The 25,031-nt window shown below is 43.9% G+C and overlaps 1 protein-coding gene across 1 annotated transcript in view; it reads left to right on the forward strand.

Moving 5' to 3' along the window:
* Nucleotides 1-496: 496 nt before the first annotated feature.
* SORCS1 (sortilin related VPS10 domain containing receptor 1) overlaps nucleotides 497-25,031 on the forward strand; it is a 302,649-nt gene continuing 278,114 nt past the window's right edge. Inside the window, exon 1 of the mRNA XM_086616954.1 lies at nucleotides 497-1,147. Coding sequence (XP_086473080.1) covers nucleotides 497-1,147 — 651 coding nt within the window. The remainder of the gene's footprint in view (nucleotides 1,148-25,031) is intronic.

The raw sequence follows: 25,031 nt of genomic DNA on the forward strand, positions 1-25,031 counted from the left end.
GCGGCTGCGGGAGGAGTGTGATGCAGAAGCGGCGAAGTGAGAGGGAGCAGAGAGAGAGGGAGCGGGAGAGGAGCGAGCTGTGACTTCCACAGAGGCAGCCGGGAGAAATCGCCAGCCAGGATTTGCTCCTCTCTCCCTCTCTCTCTCTGATTTCAATTCAGCTCCTCCCCCGCGTGGTTGTGGCTTTGCCTTCCATCAAAAGCCTGATCAGCAACGCCAGTCTTGGGGGGGGGGGGCGGGGGGGAAAAGAGGAAAAAAAAAAAAAGAGAAAAAAAGGAAAAAGTGCAAAAGAAGGAAAATAAAACACGGAAAGAAAAAGAAGGGGAAAGAAAGCAACCTCCCCTGCCCCCAGCTGCATCTAACACAGGAGAGTCTGAAACTTTATGGAGTTCTCGCTGTGTTTACCCCGCGGCGGGTAAATCGGCAGCGCTCCGCTCTCGCTCCTGCTCCCTCTTTCCTGCTCTTTCTCCCTCGCTCTCATCAGCAGTCAGCAGCGATGGAAAAAGTTGCTGGCTGGTACCCAGCCTGGCACGTTGCTCTCCTGTACTGGACATGGCTTTTCCTCTTCACTTTTGGCTTTACCGGTGCAGAAATAACTTGCAGATCCTGCCATTCCCAGGTGAAGCCGCAGCAGCAACATCCGCAGCAGGGATTATTAATGCATTTGAGGACCGACAGAGGAGAAAAGGAGCAGAGGAGGTTCCCCGGGGAGAAGGGAGGTGAGAGAGGGCAAGGGGCCGGGATGGAGGCGGAGGATGCCGGGCTGCAAGCGACCCTCGCCCCTTCTCCCACGGGGGACAAATTCAGCGGCTGGGAGACCCGGCGATTGACGAGGGAGCCCGCGAAAGTGGCCGGCGACAGACGGCCCCGAGCGGTGGCGGCGGCGGTGGCTCCTGCCGAGGACCATCCTCTCCGGGGCCAGGGGTCCGCCGCGGCGGGCGGCCGGCCGGGCTCGGGCCGGCGGCGGCGGGGCCGCAGCCCGCGGGGCGCCGCGGGGCCGGGCGGCGCCGCGGGGCGGGAGCCGGGGGAGGCCGGCGCCGCCCGCTTCGGGCTGGAGGAGCTGCGGCTGGGCAGCACCACCTTCGCCCTCGCCGGCGACTCGGCGCACAACCAAGCCATGGTGCACTGGTCGGGGCACAACAGCAGCGTGAGTACCGCCGCGGCGGGGGGCCGGCGGGCTGCGGGTTTGCTTTTGAGCTTGGCTTCCTTCCCCCTCCCCTCCCTTCCTTTTTTCCTTTTCTTTTTTTTTTTTGGGGGGGGGGAGGGGGAGAGGGGGAGGTGGGATGTTGGGGGGGGGGGGTTCTTCCTCGAAGGGGGGAACTTGCGCCTCCGGGCGCCGCGGATTGGCTTCGCTTAGCAGTGTGCAGTGGGGCAGAAGTGCTTCAAAAGGGCCATTCTTCTGGAGCAAAAAAACTTTCCGTCGCCCGCCCGCTGAGCACAGCCCCCTCCAACCCCCTTCTTCTTCGCCCTGGAGGCAGAGAGGGATAAACCAGAACACAGCCCCCTCCAGCCCCCCTCTCCCTCACCCTGAAAGCAGAGAGGGAGAAACCGCTGCCACTGCCCGCAGCGGGGAGGGGGAAACGTCGGTCCGGGGGCGATCCATCCTCGCACCGTGCCTTCTCCCCAGGGTAACCCCCGCCGGCCTCTTGGGAGGCTCAGCTGTGAGCAAGGCCTGGGAAAGCCCCTCTGGTGCTGCTCCTCCTCCTCCCAGCCTTTGGAGCCCACGTCAGCGCAGGAGCTCATCCCCAGGCCCTGCTGATGGGGAGGTGCTGGAGGGCTTCAGGACTTCATCTCCGAGGTACCTCTGTGCAGAGGATGAAGCTGCTTTTTAGCTCTTTTCACTAAGGTGTTAAAATGAGACAGTTCTTGTTTCTTCCCAGTAACACGGAGCTTTCTTGTGAATAGCAGCAGAATGGCTCTGATATGAACCAAGCGGAACAAAACCAGCCAGAGAAGTAGGTGACTGATTCCCAGGCTGGAGCAACCGTCATGGCATCAAAGTTACCAAGTTAACTTGAGCCCTGTATCCCTTCAGCCTCTGCTTCAGAGGTAACCTGGAGCCAGAGGGCTGAGGCCAGGGAAGGCAGAGTGAGTTGCCTGGTGTGCTTTCTGCCTGCCTTAACTCTGCTTGTGGACTAGCAGAAGTGGGGGGACCCGTCTGAATGCTCCAACTTCTGTCACTTTGCCTCTTAGAGACAGCAAGCAGAATGCTAATGAGAGAGAAGGGGATGCCGGCATGATGTGGTTGTTGCCCACACAACTTCCCAGGAGAAAAGGGGACTTTGGCTCTTCTCCTCTAAGGTGTCTGCAGCTGTAATGCCAGAAGCTTTCTGGCTGCTTGGCAGAAATCCTTGGCCTCCCTTTCAGCTTTTAGTACTACGAGCCTGGTAACATTATGAAATAATGGTCTAATCATTATGAATTCCTTTTGGTATAGATCTTATTGAGGTATATCACAGCCGCCCAATTGAGAATTACAGCGGATGTCATAAGCACCTCACTGTAAGGTTCAGCCCTAGTTAATTGGGACATGGTTTTATGTTCTCATCAGGAGCTTTTTAATCAATTAATTGACAGAGGCATACTTATCATCTCTGTTTTGAAGGACTTTCCCCTTTCTTCACAACTCAGCTAGCCTGTCTCTTCTGTACCTGTCCTAACAGAAGCTGCCTTGTAGGAAGTCAGATCTGTTCGTACAAATTGAATTGAGGCTGACGCTGGTTTTGAGTGACCCATTTGCTAAGAAAAAGGTTCTGATATAAAAAGTCCTGCAGCAGGCATCAGTTTTGCTGGTCTATTGCTGCAATTATGTTTCATCTGTACATTTATCAAGACACATATATTGTTATGTGCTTAGATACATGTATGTATGTGTATATGTTTCTGCCCACTGTGGTAGCAGGGACTATTGCTGCTAGGGACTGATTACTTTCTGAGTGTCTTGATGTACAAATATTTTCAGGGAGCTGTGGGGAAGTATTTAGCTGCTGCCTTTCCCAAAGAGCTGTGGGTTACATTGCATGCGAGGAGATAATGCTCCCACGTTGCTGCTGGGGGCTCTGGCAGTGCTGCGTTATCTTGTGCTGTGATCACATCCCCTTCACAACACTAAACAAAGCTGGGCCCCAGCAGGACTTGGATGCGTGACATGCTTGTCTGGGCTCAGCTGAAGCAATGATGTGAGTTCAGTAGGTAGCCCAAAGTGGCATCGACCATTGTCTCCGTGTGGAGGTTTTGGGCACTCATCTGTGAAGGAGCTGGTACTGGAAGAGGGTTGGGGTGAAATGCTTCCTTTAGGGTACAATGTATGTAGTTCTGCCTGCCAGGGGATCACAGAGGATCCTGTGGTGCTGCTAGCGAGGGATGCTGTGTAACCCCGGTGCTCTGGCTGCACTCCAGCAGTGGTAGCTGCTGCCTTCCTGCCTGCGTTTCCCTGCCATGGCAGGAGATGCAACACCTCTTCACATTTTCAGTCTAATGTGCTCTAAGTGCTGCTGTTAAACAGCTTTTGCCTTTCACCCAGGCACAGGGGCACTATGTAGATGATCATAGTTTGCAGCATCTCTGTGAGTACAGGAAAAATCCAAAACAAAGCTCAAAACATTTGAGATCCCTTTAGATGGAAAAGCTGGGAAATTAAAGCACTGTCACCATCAAGTTTTGCTATTGCAATGTATCTGATTCTGCCAGCTTCAGTGTGTATTTCTATATCCTTGTTTACGTAGTGCTTTGGATACAATTGCAATGCTTCTGATGGAGGAGAAGGGAGCCCTGAAAGGACTCCTAATTTCTGTAAGGGATTGTTCTCGGTGTTTGCAGCTTCTTCAGGCTTGGCTGTGATTTCGTGTTGAGCGTGTGCACCATCTAACTGATGGCATTCTGCTCTGAAGAGGAACTTGCTCTATGCTTGGCCACAGGTACAATAAGAATAACAAATAGTAATCAGAGTCATCCAGATATAACTCCATCAACATATCCAGGGATTATTTTGGCCCATTGATGACTTTAGGTACTCCCTGGACAGCTTACTCTCCAGCACAATATCCGTAGCTGGACATTTGGAGTGTGCCCAGCTCACATCTGTAGGGACACACTTCACGTGTGCACTAATCCCTCCTGTCTACCTTGGCTTTTTCACTGGTGGAGTCAGAGGAGAGCATAGGTGTATGGAGTCTAGATTGTCAGATGACTGATGAGGATGAAACCAGGAGTCTATCCAGTATTGTATTAAAATTAGGTGGCCCTCAGACTTTCTCTGACTCCAGTGGAGGTGAGCGAGGCCGCACAAGGCCATCTGGCATCTCCACAATCCTGAGCTTTTTCAGTCTGCAAAACAGAGAAGAGGGGCTGCAGCTAAACTGGGTGCTGGAAATGGTCTTTGGCTAGTACCAAGTCCCAGACTGTCTGGGAATGATCCACCCTGCCTGGAACCATTGACAGTATAATACAAGTATAGACTATTGAGTCTGTGAATGTGTCCTGGTATTGCCTAAATTACTTGCATTGATACATCCTGAGAGTTTCCACTGGCCTCTGTAGAAAATGGAGTAAAAGATCCTATGAGATAAAATCTTCCTCAAGTCTCTGCTACAAGACATGCAAGTGAGATCTCCTGCCTTTTTGTACCACTGAGAAATGTCATCATCGGTGTGGAAGTTGGCAGGTTTCCTAGCTCACAGAAATATCAAATGTTTCCTGATGTGGTATATCCAGACACTGTAGATGTGGATTCCCCATAGCTCCCTTAATGTTCTGCTGTAGACTAGTAGAAAACAGCTACCAGAGATTTGTGTGTGGAGCTGAAAGAGAGACTTGGTTTTAGTGGAGAGAAGCAAATCTCTAGGAGATATCCTTTATGAGCTTTTGGAATATGGATGGTTCTCAGAGCTTAACAAGAAACCAAGACTGCTTCTGTCCTAGGCTAGATTGGATTGAGATTAGTGCCTTACTGGTTCCTTTGGAAGTACACTGGAGAACAGCAACAGAATTGAAGGAGGTCAGAAGATACGGGAGTCTGAGTAAGACCCTTGATGCTATAGCTTGTGCTATAACGTGGTGCTGTGAAGGAAAGCAGCATGGGTTTCGCATTCACTTAGTAAGGCAGTTTACTTTTGCTTTTTCTGGACAGGGTGCTCTCCTGAGCTGAATGTTGGTGTACATCTCAAAGTGTCTGGCAAGGAATTTTAGTGTGTACCCTGTTGTACACCTGGGGATTGACTTTTACATGGCCACAATACCTTTAAACATCTGGTTCAAACTTTTGTGATTGACATTGCTGGAAAGACAAAGCTGAGCTTCTCCTAGGTCCTCCACAACAGAAGATCTTCAACAGACTGATGGAGATGGAGTCTAGACCAGATGCAAAACAACCAGGGCCAGACAGGTTTTATATTCCATCCACAGTAGAAAATCAATACAGCTGATGGGTCCAGTGCAGGGTGAAGCCTGCAAGGTCATCATTGCTATTGTCAGGTGATTACACTAGACAACAGGGGAAGAGTTAGGTCTCTTATGGGAGAGCTTTTAGGCAAGATGAGACTCTACATTAGGTATTACTTGCAAGATTTTCCTTGATGTTATTGACAGGACAAACTGCACAGGTAAGGTGGAATAACAATCCACCTATATATTTCCAATGCACTGTATTTCCTCCTGGACAAAGTAATTGTGAATAACCTGTTGTTGGATTTTCAGCTGAAGTGTTCAAACCTACTTTATAAATTAAGAACTTAAAGAAAGGGATAGGGCTGCAACAGGTCCTGCATCCTACAGCCATAAACTGATCAAACTGCATCTTGAAAACTGTTGTGTTTCTTTCAACCCACCCTCCTATTGCCTTTTCCTTTCTGAATAGCTGCTTCAAGCTTTATTCTTCTGGTTGTTGGAAACTTCTGTCTGATTTCTGTTCTAACATTGCCATTGAGCAATTTAGATTTTATTTTTCATTTGTGCATGCTCCTTTTAATTGAAAGTTATTTTCCCTCCCTGGCACTTATGCCCCCTGGAATTATCTTACAGGCAGTGATCGTGTTCTCTTTCAGCCTCTGGCTTGCTAAACCAAGCAAGCACTGTTCTTTCTGTATCTGCTTCTAAGACAGATTATTGTGGAAAGTGAACTGTGAATTTCTAGGAGTCAGGTTCCCAAGAGCTTGAATTAGAATCAGATTTTTGCTTTTGATGAACACAATTCCATGTAGATGATAACAAATGTATCCCCTTTTACAAGTGAGATAGTGAAGGCATGGCAAAAGTATCTTAAATTGCCAGTGGTGTTCTGTTCAGACCAGAACAGGGGATCACAATCAAAACGTCACTTTTCACATCTTCTCACTCTGAGACTTCTTTTCTCAGATGCTGTGTTCATGCAACAGGCTGTAGTTGATATCCTCTGTCCTTCCCTTGCTGGCAGAGCTGTGGCTCCAGTGTAAAACTACCATGGATGGATGAAGAATCTGCCAACATCACCCCATGAGTGACTGGCATTACGTTGTATGTGATAGCTCATTGCTCCCTTCTCTCATGGCAATTACATCATCATAAAGGAGAAGTTTTAAGGAAATGGCTATATCTACAGAGCCCACAGCCAGCTGTGCATTGAGACCCAGGGTGAGGAATGACCCCACTGTCAGTCACTTTGCATTTAGATTGGTTCCTAGGGTGCGGGAAACAGGTCCCAAAAAAGATTCGTCTGAGAAGGATGCCTGCATTAAAACGCTTCACGGTGAGATGTAGTATGTAGTGCTTACATATTACAACAATATATAATAGTATTAATAGTATAATGCATCAGTTGCTAAGACTGTTTCAGGCTAATCTCTTGCCAGAGCTAATAAGAATATATTTAGGAAGAGCTGAATAAAAAGTGAGGAAATAAAAATCGGGATTTCATCCAGAAAAAAATCAAGTCAAATTAAAGTATTGCTAGAAACCTCCTGTTTCAAATTTTGGTCTTCTGAACTAGATTTACTACTGTGTAGATCATAAAATACTTTACATCCATTCTAGATATGAAGCCTACATCAAAAAGAAGCCTTCAGTGAGAGAAAATATGAGAAAATTTCCTGTAGCTTTGAGTAGGACTTTATTTTTTTCACCAGAAAGTTTTGAGGTTTTTTTGATTCTTGTTTTTGTGTGTGTGAGATTTGGCCAAAATGAGTCAATAGCTGTAGTACTTCTTTCTTTTGTGTTGCAATCCATCTCTAGATATATTTCTTGACTGACTAAAACGTAGGCTTTTCATGTACAGAATATGAGCTAGGACATGTGGGAAATTGTTAATAAGAATAGCCGTGCACTGAGAGAAAGCAGTGGGTGAAAGAGAATCCGTGAGGACTAGAAGAAAGGCTTGTCGTTGTGTGAATCTAGTCTCTGCGAAAGTGTTTGGGAATTGGTGAGGAGCTTCCACCTGGACTGACAGGTGGGATATGCAAATCCTATCACAAGGGGAGATTAAGGAGAATAGTAGAAGAGCTCTGACAGTTGCAATTGGCATTCACATAATATCAAGAGGCTATAAACTGTATAAAGCAATAGGGTTATAGTTTTCAATCTTCTTAATACTGTACTTTGTAATAGAAAAGGGTTTTCTCCCTTTCCTCCTGACTTCAAATAAGACTTTTGTGTTTCTCTGACTTAGCAATCATGAGATCTGCCCAGAGAGGGGAAGCAAGGAGGTCAGAAGTCCTTAGCTCATTCTGGAGAGGTTAGAGACCCTTCTGACCTGTACTCTTGTGATACAGCTCTACACATGACGGGCTGCAAGATTAGCATTGGCCTTGGACAATCTTGTGTCCTCTTGGCCTTTCTTACTACGCTGGACTGAATACAACCCTTGCATTATGCAGAGCTCCAGCAAAGTGAGTGAAACTGCCCCATCAAAGACCTTTTCCTCTAGAAAATGCTGTTGTAGCTTGGCCAGAGCATTTCATATGTTCACACTGATTTCCTTTTGATCTCAAGGCTCCTGAAAAACAGCCATGAACAAACCAAAATCTTGAAAGTTTAAACGTAATATGTTTTTCATTGTTTCAAGGCAGTGTTTTTTGAACGGATTTCCAGTTCTTTTATTCTATATTTAAAAATGATCCAGTGACAGAAAAATCTTGATTCAGTGTCCAAGACAGAGTTATCTAGTGACATTTGAGATGGTATTGCCTCTAGCTGCTGCTTCACAGGGCAAGGGCGTCCTGTGGGTCCTGCATCCTACCTGACGCCCAAGCCTGGGAATCGTAGAGCATCTCAAACTATATTTGCCGATATTTGGGCAACTGATATTATCATAAAAGCCGTGTGTACTGGATCCTGTTCATCCAGAACCAAAGCTACATTCAGGTTTTCATTTCATAGGAGGAAAAGGAAAAAAAAAATCAGACTGACACAAGGCACTTCTTTTCTGTCATTTTTTTTTAATATCTGGCCAGCAAACCAAAAAATCAATGACTCCCACAGCTCTAATTGACATTTCTGTGTTAAATGAAAATGGGCCTTGATTCCAATTCAAATGGTAGCATTGGGTGACAGACTAATTATTTTGGAATTTTAAATGCATATAAAAGTTGATGCAGTAAAATGATTTTTGTGCCACTTGTAATTTTTTTGGCTATCTTTTAAATCAAACAACAGTTAATATGAGAGCCCTTAATCCCTAATTCTCAGTGCTGGTAACACAATAACACTTTTATTTGGTACCGCACTTTCTCTCCTTGGAGAACATAAAAGGAAAGTACTTTGAGAAGGAACGAGATATTTTAGGATATGTCCTAAAATGTAATTCTTTTCTTTTAGAGGGTCTCCAAGAACTTAATTTAACTTCACATCATGCCCCTAAATAGAGGAGTGATGTTCTCCTACGATGGCACACTGGGACTCAAAGCTGCCTCTGAACTTCTCCCCCATGAGCTGCCATGCCTGGGACGTGCTCAGGGCAGGCTGTGCTGAGGTGCCCCTGACATGTGGTGAGCAGAGAGGAGAAGGCTGGGAAAAGAAATGGAGATATAGGCGGTGTGGGAAAGGAAGGTGGGAAACGAGACCTATTTCTGCTGCTATGGAGGGATGACAATGGCAAGTATCCCCGCCATGAGCAGCCCATGTTGGAGCAGGGCCTCCAGCACTCTCACCCTGTGCCGTGGTTAGGGGCAGAACTGCTTCTGCAGGGGCAGCGAAGTGAAGGGAGTCACAGGCCTTGTGATTTCTCTTTTCCTGGAGGGAAAGCTCAGGGGTAGCGCAGATGAGACAAAGCCCACATCGAGTGAGTGGCTGGGGTGCGATGAAGGGATTGACCCATGATGTGCTTCTAAGAAGTGTGGCTGAGGAACCTCAGGGCAGGATGGAGAGATCACAAAGTGCATGGAAGGCAGCAAATTACGTGATAACAGCAAACACCACCCACCTTCACCCCCAGAGAGGTTGTCCTCATTTTAAAAAAAAAAAAAACACAACACAAAAAACCCAAAACAAAACAAAAGGTTTTTTTACCCCATAGCAGCAAGGTAGGTAAGATACTTGTGGACTGTCTGGGCTGGCAAAAATACTGGAGTGCGCCTAGTACTTAAAGATATGGCTGGTCTTTAGAGAAGGTGTCTGAAATTCATTCATCATGAGAGTTTTCAGACTGCCACCAGGAATACATCCCCCCTGCCCTGTGTATTGCTCCTGCTGTCCCTTGGAACCTAAGGGCCCATTTACAGTCTTCCACGCTTTGCACAAATATGTCGAATGAAGAGATGAAGGAGAAGAGATGGAAGGGGATGATTTGCAGTTGGCATTTCAAGGCAAACGTGTTTCCAAAGCATGGAGGAGCTGGGGTTTTTTTGATTGGAGAGCATTTGGCTACACATGGGAAGCTCTCGATCCCTTACACCAGATCTCAACTCAGTGTCAGTGCTCACATCCTATTTGTATTAGGTTTTATGTCACCTTTGGTGGTGATTATTTAAGCAGTGCCATGAGCTCTTGCAGATCATTTTCATGCAGGTCTTCATGAGGAAGTGAAAGGCACTTTACAAAATCTCAGGCTATTTAGATAACCCAACAGAGACATCCCATGTCTTTCCCCAAATGTTTCTCTTCCTCCCTCATTCTCACCTCCTCCGCTATATTTAAGGTTGAAAAAGTAATTCAAGGGAAATATTTTATATAACAAATGTAGGCTTGTTTTTCTCTTCATAAATTGACCCTGCTCAATATGTGATTTTTCTCAGGTGTACTTCTTTGGGAAGGTAAAGTAATCATAAAGTTCCTGATTCAGAAATCAGGGGGAAATTTCTCAGTAATGTGGGAATAGGCCCCATTTAATAATCTGGAATAGACTTTGCATGGAAGATTTTTATTTTGAATAATAAGTAAAATTTATTTTAAATAATAAATATTTTTTCAACAGAGGAAAGAGGTCATATGCTCCCTTTTTGTGTGTGTGACTGGGTCAGTATAAGACTTTAGAAACAGCTTGATGTTCCCTCCCTTGGCCAAGAATGTTGCCAGTACTGTTTGCTGAATGTTCTCTGAAAACAGACCTAGGAGAAGTGAATTCCATTGAACATTCAAATGAATATTTGAGGACCTTATTTTTTGAAAAATTTACCTATGTATGTGCAAGTACATTTTTCTGGGTTAAAAATCATGGTGAAATCAAGCTCTATATGTTAAAGAATATGATATGGAAACTTGATTTGCTTTCTGTTGAGTTTTAGTTCAGGTTTCCAAGAGAAAAAACCCACTTTTCTGTAGATGAAAGATAAAAGCTTTAAATTGATCATTATTAGAAGCAAAATCACATTTTGGGAATGGTTATCTGCAAATCAAAGTTAGATCTTACTTTGATTACATGAACTTAATAGATTTTTTTTTTAACTGAAGAGGGTATAAACAGATAAATAAAAGATACATTAGCAGAGCAGCAGATGCATTTAACATAATACTAAAATGCATAGGTCTGTGGTGGAATGTCACTAGTTAGAGGAGTTTTGAGGCTGCTTATTCCCTGAGATGGTGTTCTGGCTGAGGATCACACTATGGAAAGGGACTGCACTACACCTCCTCCACTTCATTTGTGCACCTGTTTCCACGCTCCACTAAATACGTTAAGCAGGAGAGCGCCTGGGCTAGAGATATGAAGAATGCAGATCTGGGCTTAGCCTGGACCCAGTGACCTAGTGTCTCCACAGAAGAAGTTTAGTAATAACTGTTTATGTTATTGTAACCCAAAGAGCTTTGGGCAGGTGCAGCTGTTTCTACTTATTTGTTTGTTTAAATGACAAATGACTGTTTATTGTGTATCAACTTGGAAAACCAAAATGAAACAAACTAAACCAAAACATTCTCCAGCTCATCTTTGGGATGAAAAGCTCCAAGTTCAGTGTTGCCTTCCATTTCATTTTCAACTTTTGTAAGTTGACATTTGGTCTTTCTTTTTTCTTCAGAAACTCCTTGTCTGCTCCTAACCAGCTCATTTTAATGTTCTTAAAGGAGTAAATGTGGTTGATTCCAGCTGTCTCTAACTGTGCCCCTGGCTGTGAGCCAGGTGGGACAGCAGGGCCCTGCCATCCCATATGTGGTGGAGGGAGCTGGACCACGGACACCTGTGAGAGCTGGAGCAAGGAACCCAGCTCTGCGTTACTGTACTGTTGGTCAGGGTCCTGCTGTCTTCTCTTCCTCCATCCAAACACTGGGTCATGCAATCACTGAAGTCCCTTTTATTTTCACCGTGCTGCAGGCTTGGATCCGGTCAGATAGGGATAGACTCAGCAGCTCCCATACTTCCCTCTCCCGTGGGAATGTGTTCTTCCTCCCTGCAAAGCCTGGTGTGCTCCATCCTCCTCCTCCTCCTCCTCACCAGCCACCCACGGCCCTGTCTGTTGATGCTGTTGCCTGGTGACCACCCTGTGATGGACAGCTTGGAGGGAAGTGATGATTAAACAACCTGAACTGGCTTCTGAAAGCAGCGATCGTTACTGTAACGTGACAAGCAGTGACAGCTGAGGCAGCAACACATTCACATTCCTAAAAAAAACCCCAAAAAACAATGAACACACGAGGAAAGTGCTGTGCACACCTGTGTGTGTAGGTGTGCAGGTGCTGATGCCTTTCCTTGATGCAGAAGGGCCAGGGGAGGCACGTGTCTCTTTATTAATGAAAGGTGAACATAACCCTAGTATTTGTCACGATGAAGAGGCCAGCCCACGAGGCAGTGCAGCTCACACTGACGCCATCAGACATCTCAGCTGCTCTGGCAGGCCAAGGCAGCGGTTAACTGGGATGCTGCAGCTGCAGGTGTTAGCAAAGGGTGGCTGCAGAGCCAGCATCCCCTCGCTGACTGCCAGCAGGAACACCCTCTGCACAGAGAGGAACGTGTTGGAGCTTCAGTGTGAAGGTGGTGGTCCTGCTGCGTCCACCTGCTTTCTCCTCCCGCCTTCCAGATGGACAAGACCAGTATAGGCACAAGGATGCAGGGTGGATTCAGCCCTGATAGGAAACAAATGTGGCTGTACGACCACGGTGCCCAGATTAGGGGATTGTACATCACATCTTTCAGCATCAACTGGGAGGCTCCTGCCCTGTGAGCCTTCTTTCCAAATCCAGGTGACACCAAATGTCCTTGCAGAACAAATTTGAAAACAAGACCAGATGCACCCTAAAGACTGGGCAAACCAGAACACTAAGAAGAAATGGACCACTACTAGTTGAGAAACCATAGAAAGCCCTACTCATGAACTCAAAGAATGAAAGCTATCTTTTTTTTTTTTTTTTTATTTTCCCCTGAATGCTTGGAATGGGCTAGTTCTGCTACAATTGTATTTGGGCTCTGAGGATTCAGTCATTAAAGTTTCCTTAAAGTGTTCCTATAGTCTCTTCCCTCTTACACTGTCAAAAACTTCCTGAAAAATTACAAAACTTCCATAGAAAGCATATTGTTTCCCTTTTTCCTCAGCTTCCTTTGACTTCATTCCTTGTAACGTAGCTCAGAATTAGGCTGGGAGCTGAGATTGCAATGGGCTGCTTGGATAGCTGAGAAGCTGCTGGACAGGATCACAGCTGAGATCTGACAAAATTCAGTATCCCCACGCTACAGAGATGAGGGACAGTTTTGCCACCGTTTGTCTGAAGCCCAGAATTAGTAGGCTTACATCCTTTCCAATTTTTTTATCTTGTTCTTAAGTGTAATAGGCTCTAGGGGATTTAAGTCCTGTCACTGTCCAGGACTCATTACAATGTTAAAGCTTGTCTTTATGATTTTTCCATGCACATAAGATATAGATCCACACAAGACCCTGTGGAGCAAATAACACATTCCTACTGATGCTTTGTCTGTTTTGTGTACTGATTTAGAGGGAGGAGATGAATGGTCTTGGTGCTTCTCACTTGCTTTCGACTTCTCTTAATAGTTTTATCCCAAGTTAGAAGTGATTGCATTTCTGCTGTTCTCCTGTCCTGTTTGGGTGCTGGTCCCTTTTCAGCCCTCCTCAGGGAAATAGCCCTGTCTTGGCAGGTTCGCTACATCTGTATCTTCACCACAAAGAACTGGGGGTAAGGTACAGCTTCAATGCAGGTCAACATCACCTTTCTCTTAAAGTAGAATTAATTGAAGATATTCTGATGTTTCTTTGAACTCTTAAAGTGATGTTAAGTGTAGCAAGTATTTCCAGGAAATGTTTGTGCTCTGGATTATCTGCTTATGCTTTGATGGCTGCTCCTGTCCTTTTAAAATTGCTGTCAATGTCTGTGCTTAGTACATCAGCACTGATTTTCTTCAGTGCTATTGAAGTTCTTAAGGCAGGTTTATCAGTGAGGCATCTGAGTGATGGCTTTAAAAGGAAGTAAGAAAGCAAACCCCAAACTACTTTACAAAGATCCGTCCAAAAAGAGTTAAGAAATCACCGGTGCTCCTGTCAGACTGAAAGAGAAAGAAACACGCACACACAAAGAGAAGAAAATTTCATCTCCTTAGTTCCCCTATCCTTTCCATCTCTCCATTTTGTCTGGCACCATCTCAGAATGAAATAGTTGAGAAGGAATGTTGAGTCTGTGACTGTGCTCCTTTTCTGCTCATGTAAATCAGGATTCACTTAGATGAAGCCAAGAACTGCTTTGTGGCAAGCAGAAGGAGAATCCATCTCTGTTCCTTTCTAACGCTCAGGTATTCAAAGACCAAGCAGAAGGAGTAATTTCTGAGAAATCTTGGGTTTGACAAGGCAGATTTTGGTGAGAAACAAACCTTTACGAGCATGTAGGGGAAAGAGATACTTTGAGAAATTTTATGAGGAGCAGAGAATACAGTACAAAGGAATCAACATCTCATTATAAAATGTTACTCAGGAAAGCTGTACTTAATCCTCTATAGAGAGAGCATTTTGTTTAAACAAGGACATACTGTATCATTAAACAGATGGAGATCTTTGCTGGAGAAAGATCAGAGTAAAGGAAAGATGTCTGTAATTTGGTGCTCCTGCTTAAATATATGGAATTGTGTGGTTGACGTCTGAACTGGGATGATAAGATATGAATTATACTTTAACCCGTTAGTAAATTTGTCCTTCTAACAAGCTACTCGGATGATCCAGAAATACATTATGTGGTAGCAGCTGCTAGAAGATGAAAATATTTAATCATAGAAGTACATAGTATAGTGAAGTATGGGAAGTGAATGCCATATCACAATAAGGATAAAAGAAGATAGATGACATACAGTTTTAAATATTCACCTTCTGTGTTGAGTTTACAAAGTACAGATGATGTCAGTAAATTGAAAACGCCACTGAGACATATCAACCATTAAACACGAGTATTAGAGCTGCTTGGGGAAAGAAAGTTGTCAGAAGAATTTTTCATTAGAAAAGATAGTTTAGGCAAAATCAGAAAATTTCTTGGGGATATGCCATTTTCAGTGACATTTGCTACACTAAAATATCAACCAAAATTGTCTGCCTTCCGATAGTGTCAAAAGCTGTAGTGAAAAATGTTCCCAATTGGCTTTTGCTTTGGCACCAAAATTATGACGAGGTACTAATGCTGTATCATGGACACATCTTTTATACTGAATATATAAGAATATGTGGAGTATACAGGACACTACTTGATACATCATCTCATTCCCAGGACGTGTAAAAGTTTGTTGCTCCTCTGTCCTCTTCCACCTTCTCTTCTGGGAATGGGCCCTATGAACAAGCTGTATTCTTTCTCTCTCCTGGTGAGATTTTGTTTCCACCTGTCTCCTCTTTGCTATGTTTCCTTAGTTGCATGGTGGATGCCACCAAAGGATTTTTGCTGAAGGTGAGAAGTTCTTTAGGCGGTGAAGCCACTGCAGCGCGGCAAGTCAGTGGGTAGTCTCAGAGGCAATGCAATGTTTTCCTTTCTGAGCCAGTACTCGTGGAGATTTTATCAGTGACACTCCTGGAGTGGCACGAACCACATTGCTATATGTTTTAATTAATGTCTAATGTTCTGACATTATCAGAAGGAAATGCTTTGGTGCTATTGATTATCAGCTGAAAAATGTTTACTGATCCTAATTTTCATGGGAAATTTCATGGTCTTGCCTTTCCTTCTTGGGACAAAAACTAAACATCAGCCTGTCTGAATCCCTCACAGAAGAGAAATCATGGCTTCTGACACGTTCAGATCGAGAATGTAGCCTGGAAGGTGGTTTTCAAATGAATCTCAGCAATTTTTGCTTTCTATAAAATGATCCTTATTGTCTGCTATAAGTTAAGGTGAAGGTAACTTGAATATCAGGTACTACTTTTTGTTTCTGAAACAGTGTCAGCTTTACTAAGGATAGGTCTGCGGGAAGTCAGAAGCGTGGCAGCTTGGCCATTTCTTAACTATCCTGAAACTCAAGCGGAGAATAGATCATAAGAGGAATGTTTGAAAACCCAAAGAGCTGTTTTTCACTGTTCTGACCCCTTTCACTGCTGAGCAGATTGACAGCTGAGATCCTAAGGTACGCGATTTCCACCCAAGCAGGAGCCTCCTAAAGGTGTTCATCGCTGACAGTGTTTTAGTGCAGAACAAAGAGATGTCTTCTCCCTGATAATTGCAAATCCTGTACAACATTCCTTGTACAGCACTGAAACACTTTAAAGACCAACATTTGATTCCTGGCTCAAAGAACTGGCAGTCTCGGTTAGCCATGATTTGGGAGGCAGATACAACTGCTCCGCTGCAGAAAGAGTTACAAGAAATGCTCTGGATTGTTCTATGTAGGAGATAACTTGATTGCAGTGGCCTCTTCCTTGGGCAGGAGGTAGACTAGGTAATTGGTTCTTCCTTAAATGTGTGAACAAGCAACAAGAAGCAGCAGAAACACGAGGTTTACAAACGCATCGATTATGTGATGGCTCGATTCAGCCTAGTAAAGTTTTTTTGTGATTTAGATAATTAACTTCTAAAGGCAAATAATAATAATAAAGAAGATACAGGCAGGCATAAACACACAAGAGATGGGCATTGATTTTAGGGTGTGGTGAGAGGCAGCAGAAGGCAAGTTGAAGGAAGTTGAAGGAATCCCTCAGGTGTAAATTGGCCCTTGAAAGGCAGGGCACCCAGCTGGCTCCAATTCCTTGTCTTCCCAGGTGCAAGGAATAAGTGATTAAGGAGGAGGAAGAGATATAAGACATAGGAGTAGAAGGGTGAAAGTCTTTTATAGGATTGCATGAAGTTCTAAGCAGTCTGTTGAAGAACAGCTCTTTTAGTAGAGAAGCTGACCTATGGTTATTGCTAAGCTTTGAAAAAAGATGTTGGGTGACTTCAAGGACTGAAGAAAAACACTGTGGTCTGAGGTGTGTTTTAGCAGTGAAGAGGTGCCAAGGAAGAAATACATCCTAAGCAGGTAGGAAGCCTTTCTGTTGAGGGGGGTGCACGTGGGAGTGTGTGCGCTAGCTGGAGTATGAGAGAAAACTTGGCAAAACAGAGGTAAGGCTGGAAAGCAGTGTGCTGAGATGTTGCCTGGAAAATGGAAAACGCAGGGCATGGAGCAGCAAACTGAAGTTGCTGATAGAGCAGAATAATGTGATGCTGTTAGAAAGCTAGGTTTGTAGGACATGGCTTGGAGAAATAAAAGTGCAGGCAATGGAAAAAGTGGAGACAAGGCAAGTTTTGTGGAGTGGGGTAATGTAATCAGAACAATTAGCTTTAAGGGTGGTTTTAGCTCCAGAACTGGCTAAAAAGAGACTTTAGAGGGGAAAGAACATTTCGCTAGTCAAGATGCAGGCAGCTGGATCGGTTTAATTCAAAAACAAGAGCATGAGCTTTTTGAGGAAGCTGGATTTTCTATTGAGGATTTTGAACTGAAATGATGTAGAAGCCCTAGATGGTAACAAAGAGGCAGAAAGAGGGTAAGAGTCAGGATAAAAGCAAGGAAGCCTGATTGTGCACTGGTGAATGCTGTGGTATTGGTGAAACAGCTTGGAGGAGGTAAATTGGCAGATATTAACATTGCTAGCCAAAATTTAATACTCAGTCGGCAGAGACAGTTGCTGGAGGGTGGGACATAGATGGAAGAGTTGACCTAAATGTAGTCTTCCACGCTGTGAGTTTCCCTGCATACACTGTGCCATTTGTTCTCGGCATCTCTGAATGAAAGTCATCTCAGCCACCAACTGTGGAGGTTTGCCATGAGTCAGCCAGCAAGTCATGGCTGATGCATCTGGTTTAATTGTGTTTCAATGCTTGGAGTCAGAGCTATAATATGTGAACAAGACCCTCTTAAGGGATGCAAGTAATTACACAAACTGATGTGGAGATGTTTTGCCAAGAGAGATGTATTTTGTTTACTTTCTTGAATTTGGCAGGGAATGGCCTTGCTATTTGTAGAGGCACAAGTTCTTGTAGGTGGAGAGTTGCTGTCTGTGCTCAGAAAGGAGTGAAATAATTGGGGACTACAGAACCCTGTAGTCTAGGAGCTTATGTTTTTAGAAGGATGATGTAAGCAAAGCCAGAAGCCTTGATACTCTCCACTAGCTTTGTGACAAAAGCTAATGTGGACAAGGGACTGCCCTGGTCTCAGTGGGCAATTCAGGTGTGGTTTTTTGCCTTTTGAGCATGCAGCTGTAGAAACAAGCTCCCCTGTGGCCAATGATGCAATCGCAGTAGAACGTTTGCAGCCTAGCTTGGATTGGAGCCTTAGACCCGAGGTGCAGTAGGCTGTCACCTTTGAGCTGAGGAGGGGCAATGCCATACCTACTCTTGGCTTGCAACAAGTTACCTGAGGTGTACCTGTGCTTACCTTAGCTCTTGCTGAGAGGCATTAAAACTGAATTTTCTTTCAAGATGAGGCGGCCTCATGTGGACAGTTCGCAGATGGGCTAACGTGTGGCAACTCCTGAAGTTGTACTAGTATGAGACGCTTCATTTAAATCCTCAGATTTTTCCAGCTGAAGCTTTTTCATGTCTGTCTGCAGAAGCTTGTGCTACAGCGTAGCTGTTTGGGTGGTGTTTTTTTTTTTTCAGATGGTGTTGTCAGCCTGTGGCAAAGAGTTGATCTTACATGGGTTGGTATGTTATAAAACGCACAAAGAGGCAGCTTCTAGCACCTGATATCCTGCTGTATATCATCTCAAGGGGACAGGGAGTCTCTACCTCAACAAGAATCACAACCCCCCTTATCAGCTGCTGACTCCCTTGGTTGTCTTTCAAAGATGATTTCTCTCATTGCCATTTATTTTTTTTTTTTTAAATTTTCATTCATTCCAACTACTTTAACTTGTGAAAGTGAAGCACACCTTGGCTTGCTTCTCTTGAAGATCTGTCAACATCCACATTAACCCACAAGTATCTTCTTTCTAGCCAGTGTTTTGGCAGGAGACCTTCTGTCTTCATACTGTGTAGTTCCTTTTGGTGAGTAGAAGGGACAGATCTTGCACTACTGTTCATAGTTCTACTTAGAAAATTTTCAAACATAAGCCTTGAGGTCAAAAGGGTTTTTGAATTTTCTGCGTGATTTCTATTGTATGAGATGTGAAAAATATCTGCTTAGATGGACCACTCTTTTTATTGATCTTTAATAGGGATGTGTTTAGCTTGCTCTGTAGTCTAGTCCTTGGCACATTTGTGTACATTGAATGGCAGTGACGATGGCCACTTCTGCTGGTGAATCATAAGACAGGTGACAGCATCTCAACTGCCCCTTTTTCCACCTGTTACACCAGCACCGCTCTTCTTGGTGTCACAAGACAAATGTTATCACCAGCCCATATGTCAGAAAATGGCAAATCATGTCTTCCCAGAAGGTGAAGGTGATGTAGCTGTCAGTCTGGCAAGGTTGAGCAGTTGCAAGGGCCAAAGCATGCAGTTTATGGTCTAGCGACTCGATACTTTGGTCACAATAATCATCTGTCTGCTTATTGCTGATCTGCTGGAAGAGCTTATTGTATAGAACTCTGCTCTGCAAACTTACCTGGGTGCATTAGCTGCTCTGCTAGCATAAGCTTTTGGACTAACCTGGAAGTCATTTTCAGAAACGATTGATTTGAGTTTTGTTATTTCTCTTCTGGGCTTTGAGTTTTTAGACTTTGTTACTTTTTGCCATTGGACAGATGAGAATTAGTAGGTTTAATATTTTTTGTTTGGCTCTCATTATGTTGAAATAATGGGACCATCTTGATGGAGGTGTGGGATGCTATCTTGTGTTGCATTTCCATTGAGGTGCCAGGCCTTCCTTGTCATCCTCTTCAGGTTAGAAACTGATTTGTTCAAGACAGAGCTTAGCACTTGTCCTGCCTTTTAATCCAATTCAGCATTGGAATTCTTAAATAAATTTGAAGTGTTCACTTTTTTGAAATAGAAAAACAGTATTTTAAGGTGTGTGGGAGAACTGTTTTTTCCCAGCTCAATCTTATTATCAGAAGTGAAATACTCCAGCAATCCTATCCGTTATGCAAAAGTGGGACATCATGAGAACCATGCAGAAGTCTTGACAAGACTCTTCCAGATGATGGTATCCATCACCACTGAATAGCATTTCTCCTAGTGTATGCATAAGCAGAAAGCAGGTCTATTCACATAGCCATAGCTAGCTGCAACCTGCTGTTGACACCACTTCTGTTCCCTCACACAGAAGGTAAATTGTAGCCAGGTTGAAATATTTTGCTAATTAAAAAACATTAAATGATCTCCACCTACCTTCTCTCCAATGAACAATGCAATCGAGTTATCATTAGAGCTTATACAGAACCTTTGATAACAATGGAGCCATTTGTATTAAATTCAGCCTTAGTTTTCTTATTCCACCAAGTCCCATCATTGTGTTCATTGTACTCTGAAGTCATAGCAAGCTTCCCTCTCCTGCTATTCACCTGATTTATTTCAGCCCCAACACACGGTGCCTAAATTCTTGTTAAATTTTTTTTCTGAACAAAAGGACTAAAATCAGAGTCTCTTAAATGAAAGACATGAGGCAGTTATGGCTCCATTCATTTGCTTGTATCTATTTGCTGTATCTAGAGAGCTGTTGTTATGCATGCAGTACTGGAAAATAATAATACTAATAAAAAATAATAATTCTCCCAGGGTTTGCTGTCAATAGCAACAATCTAAAGAGAGCTCAAGCCTAGGAGTGAGTGATAATATTTCAGTTCTGCTACTGAACTTTAATGCTTTCTGGATGCAAAAAGAGGTTGAAGACAGATGGGAACTAGAGGGATCTGCTCAGTCTCTTAAGCCAGGTCCTCACCTGGTGTGAATGGGGTCATTCAACTCCACCCCAGACCCTTTCAATAGGGATATGTCAGCTGCTCAGTGATGTGTGACTTGAAGGGCTGCTCTAAAGGGGTGGTAACTTATGTGGGAACTCTGCCTCTTGATGGCCCTCCTGTTGTTCTCCTCTTTCCCCAGGAAACTCTTTTTGGACTCGGGGATATGTAACAGCTGAAGTTTTATCTGTTTTGAGCGGGGCTGGAGCAGGAGTTCAAGAGCTTAGAAGTCTGAGTGAACTCAGTGTATGTGAAAGGGTTTATAAAGCTGCTGGAGGGTTCTTTTTGGCTCTGATGACTGTGTGCGGATGATGCTGAGTGTACAGTAGAATGTTACTGCTGCTCTTATTCCTTCCAGATATCACAGATTTGACTGGCTTCTGAGAACTGACCTTACCCAAAGACAACATTAAAAGTCTTGTTGTGGGCACCCACTTTGAGTTGGATCAGGGTCAGCACTGGTGATGAACTTGGCCTTGCAGAAGCTGTGCTTGTCTAGGCTAGGTGATTGGCCTTACTCTCGGAAAGATTTTTTTTTTTTAACCAAGATGAGTAAAAACTTATGGAATCCCAGGTTCAGCAGAAAAGCTTGTTATTTAAAACCTACTGCCTCTGTGTTAGTTTCCTCTGAAAACAGAGAACAGAAGAGCTGGGCAGGTGGGATTAGTTTTCTTTTTCTGATAAAAGCAGATTCATTTTAACACTGGCTAAAATTGCATCCATTTTTTCTTGGTAAATGAACCATAAGACACATTGTCAGAAGTGAGCCTTCCATAATGACTGCAGTTAATATTTTAGAGCCATTTTCTCTGCGAATCAGAGCTTAAACTCAAGCATGTGAGAATCAGCAATATATGCTGTACATTAGCTTGATTTCTATTCATTTGTAGCTCAAGAGTATTCTCCCCTTCCCCCATGCTAATTTCAGAATACCTGAGTTTTGTTCTGTAGAGCAAGGGATTTGAATCTGATTTCATACCCAGATATATGTGTATTTACTTTGGGAGAGTTGTCTCATAGGCAGAAGGGAGGTTGGACAGTTCATGTGTTTGTGGGTCTAAGCTGAGGCTTTGGAAATGGCAGTGCGGTTATCTGTACTGCTGAGTTCCTATGTGTTTTCCAGAAGATCCCTGTGCCTTGTGGTGACTCAGTTTCCTGTACTGTAGCATGCATATTAATCCTTGCCCTGCTTCTCATGGGATCTGTAAATCTAAACCTCTTCAAAGGCTGTGGTGCACTAAAATACCCTGTTAATAAGATAAAAAGGTAGAGGGAGAAGATCTCCCAATGCTTGCTGGCAAAGCACCTATTCTAGTCATATGTAATTCTTTCCAAAGACTCATTTTGGATGTTGCTTCTACTCCCTTGATTTTTATTCTCTGAGTATGACAGTCTGCTTGAACAGAGCTCAGCAAGAAGCATTAATTTTAATTTATGGAAGTGTCCACTGAATTAGGTATGGACTATTTCTGCAGCAGTTAGTTACATGAAGCTCATCTAAGCAATCGTGCCTACTGTCCTGACCCGAGCCTGTCCCTTCCTGGTGCAAGGAAGAAATGAGGATTGTGTTTTGGGATCAACAGGGAAAGCTGAACCTCAGCAGGGGCCGGAGTGGCTGAGGCTGCCATGGGACCGTGCCTGTGGGTTGATGTGGCTGGTTAAGTTTCACAGCCTGAGTGTTGCCTGAGGCAGTGGGAAGAGGCTAGTGAGAGGAGGTTAATGCGCACAGCAGTTCCAGGAGTGTGTTCTTCTTCAGACTGGCATCTTGTGGAGTATTTAATGAAGAAGTAGCCTTACTTGCTGAAGGACAACTGGTTGAGTTGTGCAAATGCAAATTCCTGTGGTATGAGGAATACTGTCTGTATCAAGAAGTGTGCCCTGACTGTCCGGGTCTACTGGTCTTCCTTGTTTATTTTTTCCCCCTACATTTGTTCCATACTGCACAGTACAGGGAACACTGGGACCAGCTACAAAGTGCTCAACGTATTCATAGGGGGTAGGGAAGACCCCTTCCTGAAGTGCCAGGCAAAGGATGGCTTTTGTCCCAGGCCTTGCTCCTGTGCTGACTGTTTTCTGCAGAGAGGGTCTTTGGCCAAATTCCTCTGGTATTGTCTGTGAGTGCTGCTTCCTCTGGACAGAACATGAATGACTGAATACAGTTTCCATTTGCTGTGTTCTCTAGAGGGATGTTTTCTGCCTGATTCCTGCTCCCACTTTCCTGGAAGAAGACATTACATTTCAGACCATGGCACCTCTGCTATTAAAACTCCATCTGGGTTTCCCGTTACTTTCCGATCCTAATGCATAAACCAGTGCAGCCAAGTAAACTATGTATTGCTTAAAAATGACTTGGCCCTGTTTGTTCTTAACATCTGCTTTGGCCCTGCTTGGGGTCTGGAACAACTGAATAGCCCTTGTAGCTGACAAAGCTGTAGTTGAGAAAATACAGCAGGAATATTAAAGTTTTAAGACAGCCACTTCAGAATGTAAGTCAAGACAAATTACACTGTGGATGTAGGATAATGGTTAGAGCCTAGGATCAGAAGTTGTAGGACAAATGCAATTGCTCTGATGTGCTTTTTTAAAAAGAAAAAAAAGTAGTAATTGGATACAGCCAAGGTAATAGTTTTCCTAAGAACTCTTGAAACAACTGAAATTAACATTGCAATTATTCTCAATAAAGTAGTTTCTTCCTACTTATACATTGTTGTCTTGCTTTTTGCCCTAATTAAGGAAGTTAGTTTTTTTCTTAATTATCCAGTTCTCAAGCTGTGATGTAGATTTCTAACATTGAGGTATATGTAACCAGATCCTTGTTTATGAAGTTGGGGAAAAAAACAGGAAAACTTGGAAAATATTTTTAACTCCAGCAGGTCCTTGGTGAAAGCATCCTGTTCTACTGATAGAAACAACAGTTGCTTAGTGTTACTGGTTATCAACAACTTGAGTGTTGAATTTATTCCAGAGGAGTGACGGGATGGAAGCTGTTATACCTGCTGTTTTCCCTTGATAAGCCAGTATATTTTTTTTCCCAAAAACCTTTACCAGTGTAACACTTTTCATCCTTACTCATATAAGGAAAAGGGTGCTGCAAAGACTCAGGAAAGGTTTCAGGAACTTAACACTTAATGAAAAGAAATTAGAAAGCACCAGAAACACAGCTGAGGCGAGCCAGAATTCTCATTTCATATCTTTATTATGGGAATCCCCAGGGCTTCTGCTTGGACTCTGCTCTGTGCTTTCTCTGCCCAATTTCACAGCTCTCTCACTGCGGCATTGCTGCAAAAGAAACCCACCTTTTTTATTTACGAATATCTGAGAAAGAAATTATCAGCACCATCTATTGGGGAAACAGAGGTACTGGTTTCTTCACTGAGCTGAATATGCAAAATCTTATGTTTTTTCACTTGCTTTTTTGATTTCTAGCTATAGTTTAAAATGAAAATGTGCCTAGACAACCTGCTTGTTTTCTAACTTATAGTAGCCTGGAGTCTGTACTCAGGGGATTATGCCTTGCTTCAAAAGGTACCTTCAAGAAATGCAGTGAACCGTTTAAAAGGGGGCAAGCAGACAAAGATTCAAATGTCAAAATGGTACCTTGGCCATGGCAGGTTCTGTCACATCAATAGGACAAGGGCAACAGCCAAGAAAGGATTTGCAGCTGAGGAGATAGGCATGTCTAGCGCCTTGAGTCAATCTAGACTAGCATGTCTGAGAAATTTGGGTAAAGAATGGGATATTTGACCTTCTTGATCTTTTAGGACAAAGAAAACTCTATAGCTTGAAGAAAAGGCAGAGGAATTACTGTTGTTAGCAGAAGACTGACTTCAAGGCACATCTCAGGGTTGGTGAGTAGTCGTGATCTGAAGTAATTTTGGGACAAGCATTGTTTGATCAGTGTGACTTCTCCTGATCAGATTAGTGGCCTCCCTAGCACGTTTTGGGAAGCTTGCACGTGTAGAGCCTATGGACTACATCTAGTATGAAATTATCTCTTAGCTCTCACTTATTCTGCTACATTATGGGCTTCTCTCTGTCTCTCCGGTACTCTCACCTGTTGCATTTTTGTGCTGTTTCTGTAGCCATACATCACCAGTGCTTTTGTCTTCCCTGTGCTCCTCCTTCAATAAAAAATAATTTCTTGCTAGGAGCACCGTGCCTGCAAGCCAAGGTTCAAATCTCGCTATTGATAAGCAATGATACTGCAAGAATATAACAGGTAATGGTCTCTTAAGTCAACAAGGTCTGATCTCTGCTGCTGTGGGAAACACATAGCCCTTGCACTGATGGACCAAGATCTGTTTTGCTGCTGGCTTTAAGTGGTTTGCCCTACAATGTTTGTGGGAGAAT

The sequence above is a fragment of the Tauraco erythrolophus genome, chromosome 9, assembly GCF_009769465.1.
Source record: "Tauraco erythrolophus isolate bTauEry1 chromosome 9, bTauEry1.pri, whole genome shotgun sequence".
Classification (NCBI taxonomy): domain Eukaryota; kingdom Metazoa; phylum Chordata; class Aves; order Musophagiformes; family Musophagidae; genus Tauraco; species Tauraco erythrolophus.